Source organism: Coptis chinensis, unplaced genomic scaffold (genome assembly GCF_015680905.1).
Source record: "Coptis chinensis isolate HL-2020 unplaced genomic scaffold, ASM1568090v1 utg617_pilon_pilon, whole genome shotgun sequence".
NCBI lineage: Eukaryota > Viridiplantae > Streptophyta > Magnoliopsida > Ranunculales > Ranunculaceae > Coptis > Coptis chinensis.
Window position 1 is genome coordinate 178,353 of NW_028238172.1, and position 18,649 is coordinate 197,001.

General features: G+C 37.3%; 3 protein-coding genes and 1 long non-coding RNA gene across 4 annotated transcripts; 3 read left to right on the forward strand and 1 right to left on the reverse strand.

Moving 5' to 3' along the window:
* The first annotated feature begins 798 nt into the window (after positions 1-798).
* On the forward strand, positions 799-2,354 carry LOC147472965 (uncharacterized). The gene is made up of 4 exons (XM_086587998.1): positions 799-821; positions 865-1,069; positions 1,224-1,567; positions 2,336-2,354. The coding sequence occupies exons 1-4, from the start codon at positions 799-801 to the stop codon at positions 2,352-2,354; spliced, it is 591 nt and encodes a 196-aa protein (XP_086444124.1).
* A 5,080-nt stretch (positions 2,355-7,434) lies between these two features.
* Positions 7,435-8,688, forward strand: LOC147472966 (uncharacterized). Its single transcript, XR_015210630.1, has 3 exons — positions 7,435-8,105; positions 8,284-8,413; positions 8,539-8,688. It is a non-coding gene; the product is annotated as an uncharacterized LOC147472966 (long non-coding RNA).
* Positions 8,689-9,151: 463 nt separating this feature from the next.
* On the forward strand, positions 9,152-15,214 carry LOC147472967 (uncharacterized). The gene is made up of 11 exons (XM_086588006.1): positions 9,152-10,740; positions 11,694-11,765; positions 12,449-12,511; positions 12,635-12,745; positions 13,564-13,623; positions 13,985-14,026; positions 14,123-14,182; positions 14,357-14,458; positions 14,580-14,638; positions 14,775-14,833; positions 14,936-15,214. Exons 1-10 carry the CDS (start codon positions 9,893-9,895, stop codon positions 14,789-14,791), a joined length of 1,434 nt encoding a protein of 477 aa, XP_086444132.1. The 5' UTR covers positions 9,152-9,892; the 3' UTR covers positions 14,792-14,833; positions 14,936-15,214.
* Positions 15,215-16,048: 834 nt separating this feature from the next.
* On the reverse strand, positions 16,049-17,910 carry LOC147472968 (ethylene-responsive transcription factor RAP2-12-like). Its single transcript, XM_086588023.1, has 3 exons — positions 17,536-17,910; positions 16,376-17,293; positions 16,049-16,267 (listed from the first exon to the last, which is right to left on the reverse strand). The coding sequence occupies exons 1-2, from the start codon at positions 17,798-17,800 to the stop codon at positions 16,422-16,424; spliced, it is 1,137 nt and encodes a 378-aa protein (XP_086444149.1). The 5' UTR covers positions 17,801-17,910; the 3' UTR covers positions 16,049-16,267; positions 16,376-16,421.
* Positions 17,911-18,649: the final 739 nt, after the last annotated feature.

Genomic DNA, 18,649 nt, shown 5'->3' on the forward strand with positions numbered 1-18,649 from the left:
AAAATTCACATATTCTAAATTTTTGTGAAGAATTCAATGACTGATAATTATTAGTATAAATTTTTGGAGTTGATTTAGTAATATTTTCTTATTAGAGTGGTAAAATTTTTTATTGTCAGATGTTAATTGACTTATTAGAATTTTGTTGTATTAGCAAACTTTTTACAATTAAAAGTTCATGTTGTATTAGAAAACTTATTATGATTAATTAAGAGCGTCCACCTGGCATACCTATGTCTCAATAAAGTGCCACTTAGGAAAGAGATTGTTCACATAAAATATACTCTGCTTTAATATAGAGAAAACCAATTTATTTACTATAGCCCTAAAACAAGGCTCAATTGGATAACACGTTAACATGCGGGATCATGCATAACATATCCTCCCCGCGTTCCAGATATTCATGTCCTAGCCCCCAGGGCAATAATGGCTCTTAATTGAATGTGCTATCACTGCTCTACTCAGATGATATACGTAATTAAAAGCTTTAAACTTTTTAAAGGATACAATAGTAGAAAAGGGTCTGGCTATTGGGAACATCAACCCAGAGGAGATGTACCTCGTCCGTGTTGCAAGCTGGGAAATAAGCTCTTAGCATAATTAATGATACATATAGATACACTTCTTTCTCAGCAATATTAGTGAACAACTTCTATTTTATATAGTGTAGTAGTGTGTAACAATTTCACTTTCTTTGGACAACCAGATCCTTTTGTTGTTGGTGGTGTTGTTGCGTCTGGGCACTGGACCTAGCAAGTTTTATTGATCTGTCCTGCCGAAATAAGCAGTTGCAAAATCATGAACTCTGGTTTCCATATAAAGTTTCAAGACATCTTCATTATTGTTCCTGCTATTGAATCATAGACACCGAAACAGAAACTTTAGGACGAAAAAGTTGGTTGCCATTGAAGTAGTCGATCTTGAGAACGACGATATTTTTTATGTCCCAATTACGTGCATGGGAAATAATAAGAAGGATGCAATCTCAGTCGAAAGTTACACAGAATACAAACACAGAAAATTAAAGCGCGTGATCAACCTTTTACAAGAAAAGGATGTAGTACAAGAGGTAAACTCTGTTCAACCAATTAGAAAGAGACCGTTCGGGTATCATTCCGTAACTGAAACTGTGCAATCTTCCAACTCCAAAGTTTCTACGTTTACTTGTGACCCAAGATTCAAAGAGAACGAGTATCCTGAACCAAATTGTTTGGGGGTACTAGAACTTGAACTTTGCCAGTCAATACTACCAAAGGAAGTATATGATCGGTGGGTCTCAGAAATTTTACTGTCCTTGTAAGGATTGTTCGGCGCTCCTAGTTGATGATGGAGGGATGGTTGTAAAGAAGTCAAAGTGTCCACATTGCCGACTGATGTTTTGTGCACAATGTAAGGTACCTTGGCATCTTAGAATAAAATGTGCAGATTTTCAGAAACTGAATGAAGGTGAAAGAGAAAGAGAAGATGTGGTGATGATGAAGCTTGCTAAGAGGAGAAAATGGCAGAGGTGTCCCCAGTGCAACTTTTATGTGGGGAGGTCTGAGGGCTGCAATCATATGAGATGCAGGTATGCAATTCAAAGTTGTATATATATATATACCTTTTTCCGGGACTTTGCCAACTATTTTAAGTAAAATTACATGTGTTGAGAGATTTGTTAGAATAGTTGTATGAACACAGCAACTAAAGTAGAACAGAAGGAATAGTAGCAATGAAGAAACAAAGGACGGCGATGGCGAGAATAACCAAGGCGGATTAGGGGTCAGTCCTTAAGGAAAGATTTAAGCCCTTCCAATGGTGCGAGAAAGGCAACAAGCAGCGTCTTCCTCACGAGATTCAATGGTTAACAATGACTGACTTTGCACTAGAAACGGACTACCTCTAGAAACGACAATATAACTCTCTCTCTACGGCCGACAGAAGAAGAAAAGAAGAAAAAGGCTGGTTTTAGTTTTACTGTTTCTCACGAGTTGAGTTTACGATCAAGTCCATTTTCTCTATGGACTCCACAAATTCCTATTTATAGAGGTTAGGAGAAAGAGACCAACTCCTAATAGAACACCTGAAACTTCTTTTTGCTTTCGAAAAAGGCAAAACAAGTTTAGGCTATTGGTCAAACCACTACCCACAACAAGAAGCCCAAGCCCAAAGTTCAACCCTACCCGATGTGGTGGATAACCAATGTGGGACTATCTACTATGTACTAAAGTGGCGAGAATACCATTTGTTCATCTCCCACTTTGCACACACACCACTAGTATTTAGAAATACACAAGAGATTCCAACAATCCCCCACTATTTCAAAATACTAATAGTCCCCACTATTTTGGAATAGGATATTACAAAAGAAATAGATTAACGAAATGCCGAGAGAATCGAAAAACAATGCATAAGATCTTTGGTGCTTTCACGGCTTGAACCCGTCATAGGGTAACATGTCTTATAATAATGAAAGTGGTGGATTAAAAATCTTTTGAACCAACATTCCCTTGTAGTAAAATAGAGGACATGCACCCACATTGCTCTTTCATTATATGCGTTACCGGTTGTTAAGCTTTTTTTGGCCCTTACTGCACTGTGTTATGTGAATGCTCTAGAGTACTTGCACGAATACTCATAAGAACCGACCAGTTCTACATTCACGTAGGGTGGATATCCATCAAGTGTACATAGCGGTTAGAATACACTATCTCATAAAAAATATGGACTATGGATTCCATTAAAAGTAAAATAACTTCGACCTTTTTCTCATTGCTATTCAAGTTATACAAAGTATACAATAATGCTATCTAGTCATAGGGTGGGGCGTCTCAAAAGAAAGACAATAGCATACCGAGGCGGCCGAGGTGACTTGTTTTTCCCTTTGAACCTAATTCATGGGATCTCCAATCACATAGGTGGGGTTGCTTGTCGATTAATAAGTAAGCCCTCTATCTAAGGCAAAAGTCCCATCCCCTCGACGATAACCACTTGCCTCCAAAGAAGTGGTGCGGTTAGACATGTGGCCAAACTAAGTCCAACCTAACATAATCTCTAGCAGCTGCTTGATTAAGTTATATCTCAACTTACATGTATTCTTTTCCCATTGCACATAAGTTAACATGTCTTAGCTATTGCAATGAGGCAGTTCAAAAGCATATACACATCGGGAGGTTTTTTAGAGCCAATGGGAAGATTTGCCAAGAGGTTGCTAACCCACTCAGCATCATCACATGCCTTTTCTAAGGCGATTAGCTTGGATGATATCCAAGACACTCAATTTCCACCAAAGGTAAACACATAAACATTCTTGGATCCAGGTTTATAACATATTACCCTTCTAACAATGATGGAAATCTACTAAATATCGATCCATAATCAATGGCTCTCTTATAGTACTTGGATAATCGACAATATACATCAAAGTTCCTTATAAGGACCCTGATGGGTTATCATTTCGATTATGCCATTAATGTAGGCAATGTCATGTCTCACATACATTATCCATCAAGTACAATTGGCTACCAATGATATTGACATATTTAGTATGAGAAAACACAAGGAGATTATTTTTCATAAGATGGATATTTGCCACAAAATGTGTTAACACATGCTTACTATCATAATACCCATACTTTTTCAATGAAAAATATTTCTACTAAGTGCTATAACAATATAATGAGACCAACATGAGTTTTAATTCCTATATTCACCCGTCATTCAATTACAGAGTGCCCGAAATTCCCTATACCATCCGGGCGGTGGTCGGTTTAAAAAGATGCAATTTGTGGCCTTGAACCATATTCAAACGTCAATATCTTGACAACCTAATATAGCGATTCTGAAAATGAGTTTAACAACATAATAAACTATCATTTTCAATGACGGTTTATGACGTGTTTCAAATAGGAATTTCTCTGTCTCATACACATTCTCAATGCTAGCACTCATGATATTAAATCATCTAAACAAAGAGAGATTAACACATATGTCTTGCTTTGCTCTAAAGAAAGTACACATTTTTTTTTTATCAACAACGGTACTTTGACATCCATATGACACTAATATGTTGTTGAATTGCTCATGCCATTTATAGGCGCTTGAATCAACTCATACAAAGATTTAACTAAATTGTATACCTTCAGCTCATCACCTGGTACTACTTGGTATTGTAGTTCCGCACAACTACTCAACTAGAATCTTTAGAATTTCTGTAGAAGAAATTCTAGTTAATGAGCAAGGTTTCAAAATAGTATAAATTTTGTCTCTGATTGAAACCCCTTGGCTATTATTATTAACATTGTATTTTGCAATACAACTATCACGTTTTAGTTTTCTCTTGAAGATCCAATTCAACCTATAGATCCCCCAATAAATCAAGAGTCCGGTTTAAAGGAGTTGTATCCGTCAAAAAGACACTTCTCATAGGCGGACAACTTCCTTATAGGTTAATGAATCTTCCTTAAGAAACATATAAACATCATCACCAAGTAATGGTGGAAATACTCATTGATAGTCTTCCAAATTTCTTGTGCAGAAATAATGGGATTATCTTATGTAGTTCATTATGAACATTCAACCACTCTATGCCATTTCTCGAGAAAAGCACAACCTCAAATAAAATTAGCATATAAGACATTCAATAATAGTGTGGTATCTACAAAATTGTTATCACTCATGACAACTGAAAACAAACATCACTATTATGAGTTTCACCAATGAACATCTACTTGATAATTCTAGGTCTAAAAAAAAAAAATTCTTTTAGATTCATTCACAATAGCCTTGGCAAGACACCCCCCCACATTTTGAAACATTTTTGGATAGGCCCAAGACCTTTCCATACTTTGTAGTTCAGTGTCTTTCTAATTATCTTGTGAGATGAACTATGGTAAAACAGTGTCATGCATATGAGTCACTACCCCCCACAGTTCAATGGTTACTCAACCTAATCAAACTTACATGCAAAACACATTATACCTCTACAAACACTAAAAGAAACAACAACAATAAAATGCACTCTTATGACAAGAATATACTTTACTCAAGTCTATGATTCTGGATCATATTAAACATAGTCATATTATGTTCATGTTATCTATATGAAAGGAAATCCACAAAAGATTCTAATGAATCTTGAAGAATTTAGATGAAAAGGGTTTTATCCAAGATAATATCATTATCATCCTTCTTTTCATCATTCAACATTCCAACTGTCATAGGGAGACAATCCACGCACTTGTACATCACCTTGGCTATTTATCAATAGTCATAGGAGGATAATGCCTAATAAAACAATCTACAAGCGTTACATCTCCTTGTCTAAAATAGTCACTGGAGGATATTGTCTAAGAAGACAAACCATTACCTTACATCTCCTTGACTAAATTAGGTTTAAGAGGATATTGATTGTTTCCCATATTGTTTCCTCTCGTAGACAACGATGCTCATTACTTAATAATATATGACATGGTTAAACTTCATGTCAATGTTAAATAATGCATTCATGCCAAACATGGTAAATATCATATCATAGGTTCATAAAAAGTAAACTTTAACTGTACCCCTCACAACAAAAAGTATATGATATTTAAGCAAATCTAGCCACTGAATATGCAAAACAACTGAGGACTCCACCTCCTCTTTTTACATGAGCTCAAGTAAGATAGAATACCCTATCAACAAGACCTCAAGTACTACCACAATATCTAATGGCTCAACCCATTAATGTCTTCAACTAGAAAAATTTACCAATAAACTATTATCAAGTTTAAAGTAAATCCACGATGATTAATATCCAAAACTAGCATGCTACACAACTTTAACATATGTTATATTGGATATAAGCTACAAGTTACTTCATCTAACATGTATTTTCACAATAGTACAATTATAACCATCGTCTAACAACACGTTCACTCAATAAAGGTAAGCAATTATGCATTGAATACATTATAATTACTATCCAAGATTTGAGTGTGGTTGATATTAACTATCTTAAGGTCTCTCTTAGACCATCTACATACATCTACATATGTACAAAGAAAATTAATATCAAACTACTTCTAGTCAAACCAATTAATTCCTCATTGATAAACACGATAATTTGTTGACTAGGTTATTAAAGAAGTTTAAGCTTAGAGATTTCCCTCCTAAGAAAAACTAGCATGCAACTCAAGGCAAGAATATCACCATATAATCAAACCAAAAGAATTGCAAAGAGTGAAAGAATACGATACCTAACCGATTGAAAAATCGGATTACCATATTTTCCTCCTAGAAAAACAGTTCAAAAGAACTGTAATTCTGAACCAGCTCATGAAGAATTGGGTATCAAGCCTTATACCACTGGAAAGCTCTTTGAATCAGCTTTTCAACCCAAAAAGCGGATTACAAAACCGAGTTCTGAGCTGAAAGTTATAGCAGTTTCGTAACGAGTGACGCTTGCAGTCAAAAGACGAACTTTGACGTTTTTCTTGATAGAAATCTCATATTTGACTCCCACAAACGTAGGAGAAAGGTCTACAACCATATAGGGTTTGATAAACCACAAAAGATCAATAAATATTGAATCTTTAATTGGTTTCCCTAACAAAAACGAAATTATTAGAAAATTTCTAAAGTCATAACACAATAACACAAAAATAATTCAAAGTAAAAGACTTATCTTTTTGATTGCCGATTAAAGCACTCTCCTTTTGTTCTACTACAAAACTCTTTCCTTAAGATTGTTAGAATAGTTGTATGAACACAACAACTAAAGTAGAAACGAAGGAATAGTAGCAATGAAGAAACAAGGACGGTGATGGCGGGAATAACCAAGCGGATTAGGGTGTCCTTAAGGAAAGATTCGCCCCTTCAATGGTGCGAAGGCAACGATGGCCTTCCTCACAGATTCAATGGTTAACAGCTGACTGACTTTGCACTAGAAACGACTACCCTCTACAGAAACGAAGATATAACTCTCTCTCCAATGGCGGGAAGAAGAAGAAGAAGAAAATTTTTAGTTTTACGTTTCTGCGAGTTGAGTTCTGATCAAGTCCATTTTCTCTATGGACTCACAGTCCTATTTATAGAGGTTAGGAGAAAGAGAGACCAATTCCTAATAGAACAACTGAAACTTGCATTTCAAGAAAAGGCAAAACAAGTTTAGGCTATTGGTCAAACCACTACCCACAACAATGAAAGCCCAAGCCGGGGCCGAACCCTACCGATGTGGTGGATAACCAATGTGGGACTATCTACTATGTACTAAAGTGGCGAGAATACCATTTGTTCATCTCCTCCACTTTGCACACACACACTAGTATTTAGAAATACACAAGAGATTCCAACAAGATTAATATAACATGAACATACATGTACGAAAGAAAATACAGTGACCATGATAGAAATAGAAGTAGAGATTAAAACTGGAGCTTCTTCAAAAGCTACAAAATCATCAACAAGAAAGTAGTTAAGTATAGGTAGTGCCTTTCTGGATGGCAAGGCGTCTACCATCCTATTTGTCCCATTCAATTGGGGTTGCAACAAGGAGTAACTTGCCTAGACCTAGAAACAGATTTGAAGGGCTCTACTGACAATTTAAATGGGACAGGATAGTATATCGGATGGCAATCTCAAACCATTATTCCATCTCAATAAAATCTCATCTACAGGTATTTTCTAGTATTCTGACGCTAATATCTTCTTTCATCTGAGGCAAGGTAAGGCAATAAGGTGGTTTGATTTCAAACAAATCCCCGCAAATAGCTTGGTATATATATTGTGTAATTTAAAACTAGTTGATAAGAAACGCAAAATATAATGGATGCTATGTGTGGCGTTTATCCTTAACAAACTATACAAACTCGGGAATATACAGCTGATGCGATGTTTCTTAATTTCTGGTGAAATTCAGATGATTAATGAAGTTACCTATCTTTATTACGCGGACCACTTATGCCCTTATTGAGTTCATTATCCTCTGCATTTTAGTTGGGAAACATAACCCCCCCTCTTTTCTAAATGTGGGCACAGGCGTGGATTAACTTTCTGTGTTTTTTTTTCTTGGATAAATTAACTTTCTGTTATAAGTGTGGAGATAGCATTCAGATTAGCAACATATGCAGTTGCACAAAAATTAGGTATTTATCATTTATCTTTTTCATCGACCATGATATATTTACAATTTAGTTCGTATCTGTCTTTTGTGTGTGTGATAATTGAGAGAATTACAAATGATGTCCAAGTGAAGTCACTATATGTGGTGGATATATTTAAAGTTTTGCTAACTTAATGACTTTATTGTTGTTGCTATTTCAGGGCTCAAAATCTTCAGAGCACAGTAAATAATGCCTCGTACCTTTTTTTTATGAACATGTATACCTCGTACTGAATTCTTCTGCTTATTGAATAGTAGGATCCCCACAATGATCTGGAAATCATTCATAAGGTAAGCAACTTATGCAACAGACTAAGCATCTAACCTTAAGTGAAAACCTCCTGGCTCCCCCCATTAGAAACCTTCACCAACCACGTACTCTGCTACATCTAAGTGTGGTATTTGTTTTTCTACAGGGTACCACAGAGACTACAAGATATACTCTCGAGAGCTAGAAGCTACATTAGTGCTCAGAAAGTTGGGACGCCGTCTGGCTTGAATGTTTCTGGAGGGCATTAGATCATTTTTCATAGCCTTAGCAAATGATGAGATAATTGTTTTCTTGGAGTTACTCCTACTCTCCTAGTGACATTTATACTTTAGATTCTACGGAAATAACTGTACATTTTGAACATTCTCATTTCTAGTTTGGACTTTGGATAGGTCATAGGTGTACTATTTGCGAACTATTTGGTTATTTTTAGAACTCTCTCTCTCTCTCTCTCTCTGGGAGGAATACTCCCTGCAGTGAACATGAATAACTATGAACATACAAAAACTTTAGGCTATCTTCATCGGTTACCTCGCCCAGAAAGCAGTCTTTGCATATAAAAAATAGCATTGTAATCTCCAAGCTTTCCTCTCCTACCCCACTCAAAGTGGACACAAGCGTTTGCCTCATTTGTAAAGCTATAAATTCGTTGTTTTAAGAACTAGGGAGGAAACCATTGTGCCCAGTTAATATGGCGGTTGGAAAACATGGAATCTAGGATGAGTGGTGGGTTGGTTTACCTGCATTCCCTCATTTGCTCTTTCAATGCAGATACGCTTATGCACTTATGCAGACGGTGTTAGTGTTGCACTGGGAAATTGTTGTTATCACAGGTGTTCGTTGACTTCTTACTATGAACCAAATTAAAACACAAGTCCTGTAAGTTGGATTAGATATCAACGATTTATACTGGAAAATATCAAGTTTGAAGGATATGCCAAAAACAGATTAATAACTAGCTTTTATTTGGACAAACTCACGGAGTTAAGGATCCAAATATAAGAATATTAGTCTGAACTCTGAAGTGTGAACTAGCTATGGCCATTTTATTGACTAACAGGAAACAAAAAAAAAAGTTGGATTCATGTCAACAAATTACTTAAGATGTGTACTAATCTGATCTAGGTCGTCCAACTGATTAAGGTTACAATCCTATCAAGTATTGGTCTGTGTGTGTAATAGTTGAGAACATTTTTTCCTTAGCTCCTAAAATCGCCCTTTTACCCTGTGAAGGTGCAGAGGGAGACTGGGAAGTAGAGACAGATCGACCTTGGGCCCGCCCGACCTCCCAAGGCTTGTGCCGTATCCCGTAATAAGCCACTAGCTACTTACAAATTTGGCTTGGTTTACAAGTAGTTGAAAAGTCATGGACTCTTATTATTACCTTTTACGTTTCATGAATCTTCATATGTTTTCTACAAATAACAAACGCCGATAAGAGAAAGCGATCAACTACAGTAGTACGTTCAAGTAAGAACACAAAGAAAGAGAGGTAAGAGATGAGGGATGGAAGTGTTGGTTTCACTGAAGTAGTTGATCTTGAAAACGATGATCTTCTCTTCATTCCCATTACATCCAGAGGAAACAACAAGAAGGATGCAATCTCAGTGGAAAATTACAAACAAGACAGAGGCAAGGCGCCCCTCCATGGAAAATCCAAGCGAGTTATTGATCTTTCACTGGAAGAAGAAGATGATGGTGAAGTACAAGAGATAAACGTTCAACCAATTAGAAAGAAACCCTTCAGGTATCCTTCTGTAACTGATACTGGGGAATCATCTAACTTCAAAGATACTACGTTTACCTGTGAAATATGCGTTGATACCAAGTCTCAAGACCAGTCTTTTAGCATAAACGGTTGCACACACTCCTACTGTTCTGACTGCATGGCAAAGTATGTGGGGTCGAAGATTCAAGACAATGTTATTACGATCAAGTGCCCTGAATCAAATTGCTCGGGAGTGCTAGAACTTGAATTCTGTCGATCAATTTTACCAAAAGAAGTGTATGATAGGTGGGGTAATGCTCTATGTGAGTCATTGATCCTTGGTGCGCATAAGTTTTACTGTCCTTTCGAGGACTGCTCGGCTCTCTTGATTAATGATGGAGGGATGGCTGTTAAAGAGTCCGAGTGTCCACATTGCCGAAGAATGTTCTGCGCCCAATGTAAGGTACCTTGGCATTATGGAATTGGTTGTGAAGAATTTCAGAAATTGAAAGGGGGTGGTGAAAGTGGAAAAGAAGATATCATGTTGATGCAGCTTGCTAAGGAGAGTAACTGGCAGAGGTGTCCTAAGTGCAACTTCTTTGTGGAGAGATCCACGGGTTGCAATGTAATGAGATGCAGGTATGTCATCTAAATTTGTACATATTACATGTGTTGAATTTACATTTGAGAATAATGTGCCTAATACATGTTTCATCAAAAATGAATGCTAATTCTTTTTACATGTCCAATTACTGGTGGAATTTCTTTGCTTATTATAACGAGGGCTTGAGAGAAGACTTTAGTAGACGCTTTTTGAAATCTATCTTTCATGGAATATATGGAGATATGAGTCACAACCTTGTATTCAAACGGTCCATATAGCTTCCTGTCACAGATAATCCCATTTAAGATTCTTTTTTGTTCAAATGGGTTTCTGATTTTTGAAGTGCATATTGTGAAAAGGGAAAAGAGGGTTGCGAGTACTATGTATGGTGATGGTTTGCCTATTCTATCTTGATATGGCCACTACGACTCTAGAGGTATAGAACACGCTTATATCGATTAGTCGATGTTTGGACTGTTGATTCCTACATTATCTATTCTCTCAAGCCAGGGACCAAAATTTGGACTCTGTATCATTTCTTTTCTTTAAAGATTTTCAAGGTACACTGAGCAAATTAGGATGTTATTTTTTTCGTACAACCTAAATTTAAATAGTTTGCTAGCTTTTGTGTGTACTGGTAATTTGTTGCCAAATGTAAAAGATATGGACCTAGAAGTGGCTGATGTGACCTGATTATTTGTGAGTTTAGTGAACTAATTCAAATGATTATGTAAGTTGATGTGTGCTCGCTCCTTCCTCATCCCTTCGTGATTTCTAAATTGCATGTCAGTTGGAATGACCAAGTGTACAATCACTCGTGTGGTGGTCGTGTTATGGAATACCCTGCTTATAGTATGTGATCCAGCTAGGAACCTTACCTAGCGTCATACTTTTTTTCGCTGTCATTCAGTTAGCAAACGTACGATTAACTGGTTTTACAGTGTGATTCTAATGTTTCTCTTCTCCTGCTCTATACATTGGGTCGCAGGTGTGGGCTTTCTTTCTGTTACGTCTGTGGATCTCCATTTGACAGGGACAAACAACACATCTCCTGCCTTAGGTATCAATCGTTGATCATTTTCTTCTACTTCAACATCACTAATCACATTTACCTAACGTGATCTGCTACTGATATACGTGTAAACTACTGAGTTAGTAAGTTCTAGTAGTTGACATATATTCAAATTTGAGTTGAGTTCAATTAAGATATTACAATCCACTTGGGACACCACAGACACAGAATTTAAAATGACACTCAGATCATTATCCTTTAAAGAGAAACTCTGAGTCACCACTCATTGTTTTGAAAAACAACTACTAGATTAACTCAGTGAGAATATGAAATAGTTTTTGGAAAAGCTTTTTCGCAATGAGTATTACTAATGACAGATCACTAAAACAAAATGTGCGACTCTGGACAGATCAGGGTGTACATCAACGGCGCTTCTTTTTTATGTGCTTGTTAGGCTTTGCTGTTTTGACTAACACTGATATTTGGTTTGTTACTGCAAAAAACAAAATTCGGGCTCTGGACATGCGAAAACCAGAGCCATTCCCAAAGGTAAAGCCTACACTTAATGACAAGACTTGAGGAAGCTTTAACTCTCGGAAGACTATATAAATTCAATGCCTTAGCAAATGAAATCATACTTGCAAGTTACAATTGCCTAGACACCAAGGATGATCCTCAGATTGTACTATGTTTTGTTATTTTGACTAATTCTGGTAATTGTCTTACTACAGGAGGGATATACAGAATGCAAACTTAAGATTCTGGACAGGCAGAAGCCAAAGCAATAACCCAATGTTAGACCCTACAAACTTAAAAAAGAGTTTAGACATTCAACAGACTATTGTTAGCGCCTTAGCACAAAGTGACACCATATTTTCAATGCTTGTTTTGTAATTCTGGAATTTGTTTTACTACAGGTTACTACAAACTACAAACTTCGGACTCCGGACAGGTGGAATCCAGAGGCACGCCCAAAGGTTAAACCCCGCACTGGACAGAGTTGAAGAAAATTTTCACTTTCAGCAAAGGTATAGTCAGCGCTTTAGCAAACAATGAGACAATACTTACAAATGCCTATTCGTCAAGGACGATTCTCATATCGTACTGGCTTTGATACTTTGAATAGTTCTGATTTTTTTTTTACTAGAGTTACCGATGCCACAAACTTCCGACTCTGAAGAGGCGCATGCCAATTCTATCAAATATTAGACCTTGCACTACATAGACTTAGAAAAACATCAAGGCTTGTTTCTAAGTCTATATATATTAGAGACTATTTTTAGAGGCCTTGGTAAACATATGGTAGACAATGTCAGTGAGAATATGAGTTAGTTTCCATAGAAGTTTTTTTTTTTTTTTTTTTTTTTTTTAAAAGACAAGTACTACTGGATAGCTGGCCTGTGCATCTTGGACGATCCTATTAATGCTATTTTGGCTTGGTAAGGAAAGGTTAGGCCTATACTTAATAAACTTAAAGAAAACTTCAATTCTCGGCAGCCTATAGTCAACACTTACCAAACAGCGAGAAAATACCTACAAATGCCAGAACGTCAGAGATGATCCTCGAATTATACTAGAGTTTGCTACTTTGTTTAGTTTTGGTATTTGTTTTACTAGTGGACATTACCGAGGTACACAAACTTACTCAGGAGAGGCGGAAGCAAAAGCCATGCCCAAAGGCAAGACTGCACTTAATAGAACTGAAAAAAGTTAATACTTTTAGACGATAGAATGCGCCTTAACAAACAGCAAGACTGTACTTACAAATGCCTTTACATCAAAGATGGTCGGCCATATTTTACTTTGCTTGATATTTCTTCTAATTTTGGTACTTGTTTGACAACAGGTTACCACAAAACACAAACTTCGAACTCCAGACAGGAGGAAGGCAGAGAGGTGGGGACAGGTTAGATCCCGCACTAGACAGAGTTAGTTGAAGAAACTTTTTACTTTCAGCAGACTATAGCCGACGCCTTAGACTATAACAACGATACAATACTTTAAAATGCCTATTCGTCCAGGACAGTGCTCATGCTGTACCGGGCTTTGATATTTTGACTAGTTCTGGTATTTGTTGAACTATAGGTTTCCACATAAAGTCCTCCAAAGCTGTGCTCAAATATTTGTTATATTTTCAACAGACTGTAGTTAGAGTCCTAATTGGCAAACAGTGAAGGAGGAATACGTACAAATGTCTTGTCAAGGACTATGGTCACATTTGTCTAGTCTTCAGTATTTGTCTAATTCTTGTCTTTGTTTTACTGCAGGTTCGATATGAACACAGTCCAAGGCCAAAGTCATACCCAGAGGTTAGACCCCACACTGAAGCTTTCTATTCCCTCGAATAATGTTTTACTACAGCTTTGCTAGGCTTTGCTATTCCCTCGATTAATGTTTTACTACAGCTTTGCACGGAACACAAACTTTGGATCCTTGACAGGCGGAAGGCAGAGCTTTGCCCGAAGGTTAGACCTTGCACCAAATAGGATTATGGAAATCTCGACAAGTTTTAGTTATATCTGGCAAACATTGAGACAATACTTACATATGCCTCTAGTCCTCTACGTCCTTGAATGGTCATAATAATGTGCTAAGATGTATTAGTTGTTTAAACGGATTCATTATTTATATCATTACAGGTTACCACATATCATTAATATAGGACTCCGGACAAGTGGAAGCCAGAGTCCTGCCTTCACACTAACCGGAGCTGAAGAGACTTTCGACTTTCAACAAGCTAGGTAGGATCAGCTTCTTAACAAACAACGAGACAAATACTTGTAAATGCCTATACGGAAAGATGGTCCTCGTGTTGTGCCAGGCTTTGCTATTTGACTGATTCTGGTATTTGTTTTACTACAGGTTCCCACAGAGCATGAACTTCAGATCTCGACAAGTGAAATCCAGAGCCATGCCGAAAGGTTAGACCCTGCATTAGATCATTGAATTGATTACTCACAGTACACACAAATGCCTCGTGCTCAAGAATGATCCGCGTATGTGCTAGGCTTTGTTATTTTGACAAGTTTTTATTTTTATTTTTCCTTTTATCTTCAGATTATTACAAAGCTTAATAGTTGGACCGTGGACTGGCAAAAGCCAAACTATGCCCAAAGGTTAGATCCTACAAAGAGTAGATAGACTTGAAGAATGACTAACTATAGCCAGAGACTTGGTGATTTCACTATTGACTACTTCTGGTGTTTGTTTTAATGTAGATTACCACAAAATGTAAACACACTGGATCCTAGCCAGGAAGAAGCCAAAACGGACAGGAAGAAAGCTTTATTAGAGCATTGTTTGAGCCTTCGTACATAATGGAAGGAAACATTTTTGCTTAGACGCTTTTCTGAATTACTATATCTTCTATTTTGTTCTGAGGGACTTTATGCTGTTGCACATTTTCTAGTTGCAAGAGATCGGTCTGGGTCTCCTGTTTTATGTATGGGATATCAATCTACGCCTTAAAACTGATCCTTGGCGAATATGCTGGGACAATGAGCGTCTAGGAGGATATTTTCTTCTGTGTTTTCTCCCTACCTACTCCAAGGGTGGAAAAAGTTGTTGCCATGGATTTGCAACAAAGGACTTCTGAGTTATGAGAATGCATCGAGTTTCTTTATTCTTAATTATGCAAAGGGTCAGTTATTCATAACATAGGTGCTCACTTCTTATCAAGACGCAGTCTTTAGTTCATAAAGTGAACTCAGACCTGGGATAACAAGCTCACTTTCTAAGCAGTCTCTATTTTTAACTTGATCTGGGAAAGAGAAAAAAAAAATGCTTGGAATGAACCGGGTAAGCAAGGAGCCCAGGACCATAGTCAGCCAGTTGAGTTGGTGCGCAGAGAAGTTAAAGCTCAATTACCCTACGTGATGACTTGCTCGAGCATGCAGTTAAGGATATCCTGCAGGAGTGCAGGGTGGGCTCAGAAATGCACTGTTTTACTTCACTCAGGTTGAACTCTGTCTAACTATGACGAAAAGGGAAGAGAGTTGTCTGCTTTTTGGTAAATGAGTTTGGAATATATGCATATTTCACAAACTCTCATTGCGTTTGGTTAACTTCTAGATAAATCCCTAGAGAGTCTTACTCAATTGGTTGATCTGACACTGAATGAGTAACAAATTAGGCGGTTGTTTGCCTGTTTCTTTACCGGATCACAGACGTGCTTGCTCAAAAAGAGAATAACGAGGGAAAAGCAGGAGAGGTTGCAAAATTCGCTATGTATACTTAAAGCATCGAACATGGGCTCCTCAAGTCAAATCAACCACATTGGCATGAGATAAGGCTCTACATACTAAATAGTTCACGTACTAATATAATTAACAGAGTCAGAAATCATCAGTATCTCATATCACATGAAGCATTCGTAATCCATACATAACATTCCCACATAAACTTAGTCCTGAAATTACTGGAAAGCAAAAAACGGCATCTATGTACTGCTCATAAAATTTAAACAGATTAGAACTCGTCATCCATGGCTGAGGCTTATATCTCCTCGTTGATATCCATCTCCATAACCATTTAACCAGATACCTGCAAGGCTGCCAACAAAAACATAGGAAAGGAGAGACAATTCTCAATACAACATAACTAACATACTGAACACAGTGACATTTAGCAAAAGGATTCAGTAGGTAAAATTTACTAACATGAAGTCTTCTTATTTACACACGGAGACTGCGAGCAGGAGACTCTTCAGAAGATACCCCCAACCATCTGGGGTAAATCCTCGAAGCTCCAAAGATCCAGTGAGCTCCCACCATTCAGAGTAGTATCCCCACTGAATAGGCTATCCATTGAACCATCCCAGCTTCCCTCAAGATATGGGATTTGAAGAAACTTCATCTGAGACTCAAAAGCAGATAGCTCTTCACAAAGATTCTTGGCTATATTTCCCTCAACTGGCACGGCAATCTCAGAATTGGTCTTCTGTTTCTTACTTGGGTTAGCATCTTCCATGAATTCAGCATGCTCATTACTTTCTATAACAGTTGAGAGGACAGATGTTGTTTCCGGAGTCTTAGGTTCCTGGTTTCCCCATCCAAAGTCGGAACAATTGAGAGAGTTGCTCCCTTGATCCGAAGTAAAACACAACGTGCCTCCATCAGAAGGAGTAAAAGCTTGATCTTTCATTGAAACGAAAAACTCTGACCCCATAAGTGGGGGTTTCTCTTCCACAAACCCAAGAGAGTCATCACTCGAGTAGTTCATCAAACTAAAATCCTGATTAAACACTGGCCTCTCCAAGGTGTGGTTGCCTGTAGGCAGTGCTTTCTGTGGATTTGCTTTCACAGCGCAAGCGGGGGAATTCTTGTGTTCAGGGAAATTAACCTTAGCTTTGTTTCCACGGATCCTGCGTGCCTCAGCATCATAAGCTCTTGCAGCTTCTTCAGCAGTGTTGAAGGTCCCAAGCCACACCCTAACACCCTTCCTGGGGTCCCTGATCTCTGCTGCCCATTTCCCCCATGGACGCTGTCGGATACCTCTGTACTGATTCTTCCTTTTCCTCTTTGCGGACTTGTCAGCAGGTCCATTGAATTCCACACTTTTAACAGTAGCAGATGTATCTGCAAAATCAAAACAAATTCATATACCAAACACCCTTCCTTCTTACAAAACAAACTGCTAGCCCATAACAATGAATTAAGATCAGAACAGTATCTTTTTTTTAAACAATTGCAATATTTGAAAATTATAATCTGAAAATTGATATAAAATTGAAGCAAAACAGAAAAGTTTCATTCTTTCGAGTTACCCAAACCACATAATAGTAAAAGAAAGCAATCTTAGTATATAAAATGAAGATTACCCTGAGATTTGGGATTAAAGGAAAAGGGGTTGTTAAAAAAGTGATCCTCATCAGTATCAGAGCCATCCTTAAATCCTTGAAAATCAGCCTCGAAATCATAACCATCAACATGATGAATAAACTCAGAACGTTTTGGTTTGGAGTATGAAGTAGTAGTAGTAGACTTATTTGGTTTGTTGAGTTGAGGAGGCCATAAGTAATCAGCAGTGAGCCGACGAGATCGACTGGTTGGTATGAAATCAGATATAATTGCTCCACCACACATGTTTATTTTCTGAAGAAGATGATTGTGAAAAATATTTAGTTGGGTTTATAATAAGGCCTTAGGTGAATGAATGAGCACAGAAACAAAGAAAAGAAAAGAAAGGACACTGACCGATGACACTAATAAGACAGATACTTTGTCCTTTTTTTTTTTTTTTTTTTTTATGTATAACTTTACCATATCGCCCCTTCATTTAACTTTATTTCACTCCTAGTTATTTTTGGATGTGATTATTAAGGCTTGGTTTGTCCATTCGTTCTATTATATTGTTAAATCACTGTTACCGCGTACTAATAATCTTTTAATGAGTAACAATGGTCAATTTTTTTGGTAGCTTGGAGAAGATTCTTGGGTAAATCACTTCTTGTATTGTTCCACGTGATAAATAAAAAAAGTTAAATTCATTCAAATTCTTATACCCTATATATGGACAGATCGAGCATTATTATTACCTACTAACATAGCTTCATCCCTACAAAGTGCGATTTCACCTATTTTTGAATTTTGACTGATCGCCTTTGGTGACTTGGAGTGTGGAAGATTTATATATCTATATATCTATGATACATTAGGCTGGGTACAATGGCTCCGCATTCCTTTAAAATCGGTGGGAGTTGTGGTGGTTTTCTCTTTTTATTTCTATATAACTCTTTATGTACAGAGAGTATGATTGAGGAATGAAGAGTGCATTCCACACGAATTGAAATAGTGTGGTTTTGTGTAGTAGCCATATTCGGGAGGTATCACATGTAGATTTCTTAGCCAAGAGATAAGGCCCGCATACGGTATGTATTGAGCCAAGAGATAGGCCCAAGAGATCTAGGCCCCATGAGGTAAACCTAAGGGAGG

What these genes read in the sequence shown, in the direction of transcription:
- LOC147472965 (XM_086587998.1), top strand. Translation starts at nt 799, where the DNA reads ATGAACTCTGGTTTCCATATAAA. An exon ending in AACTCTGGTTTCCATATAAA is followed by an intron (nt 822 to 864) that starts GTTTCAAGACAT and finishes ATTGAATCATAG; the next exon opens with ACACCGAAACAGAAACTTTA. An exon ending in AAAAGGATGTAGTACAAGAG is followed by an intron (nt 1,070 to 1,223) that starts GTAAACTCTGTT and finishes TGGGGGTACTAG; the next exon opens with AACTTGAACTTTGCCAGTCA.
- LOC147472968 (XM_086588023.1), bottom strand. Translation starts at nt 17,800, where the DNA reads ATGTGTGGTGGAGCAATTATATCTGATTTCATACCAACCAGTCGATCT. An exon ending in CTTTAATCCCAAATCTCAGG is followed by an intron (nt 17,294 to 17,535) that starts GTAATCTTCATT and finishes TTGATTTTGCAG; the next exon opens with ATACATCTGCTACTGTTAAA.
- LOC147472967 (XM_086588006.1), top strand. Translation starts at nt 9,893, where the DNA reads ATGAGGGATGGAAGTGTTGGTTTCACTGAAGTAGTTGATCTTGAAAAC. An exon ending in AATTTTCACTTTCAGCAAAG is followed by an intron (nt 12,746 to 13,563) that starts GTATAGTCAGCG and finishes GTTTGACAACAG; the next exon opens with GTTACCACAAAACACAAACT. An exon ending in TTCGACTTTCAACAAGCTAG is followed by an intron (nt 14,459 to 14,579) that starts GTAGGATCAGCT and finishes GTTTTACTACAG; the next exon opens with GTTCCCACAGAGCATGAACT.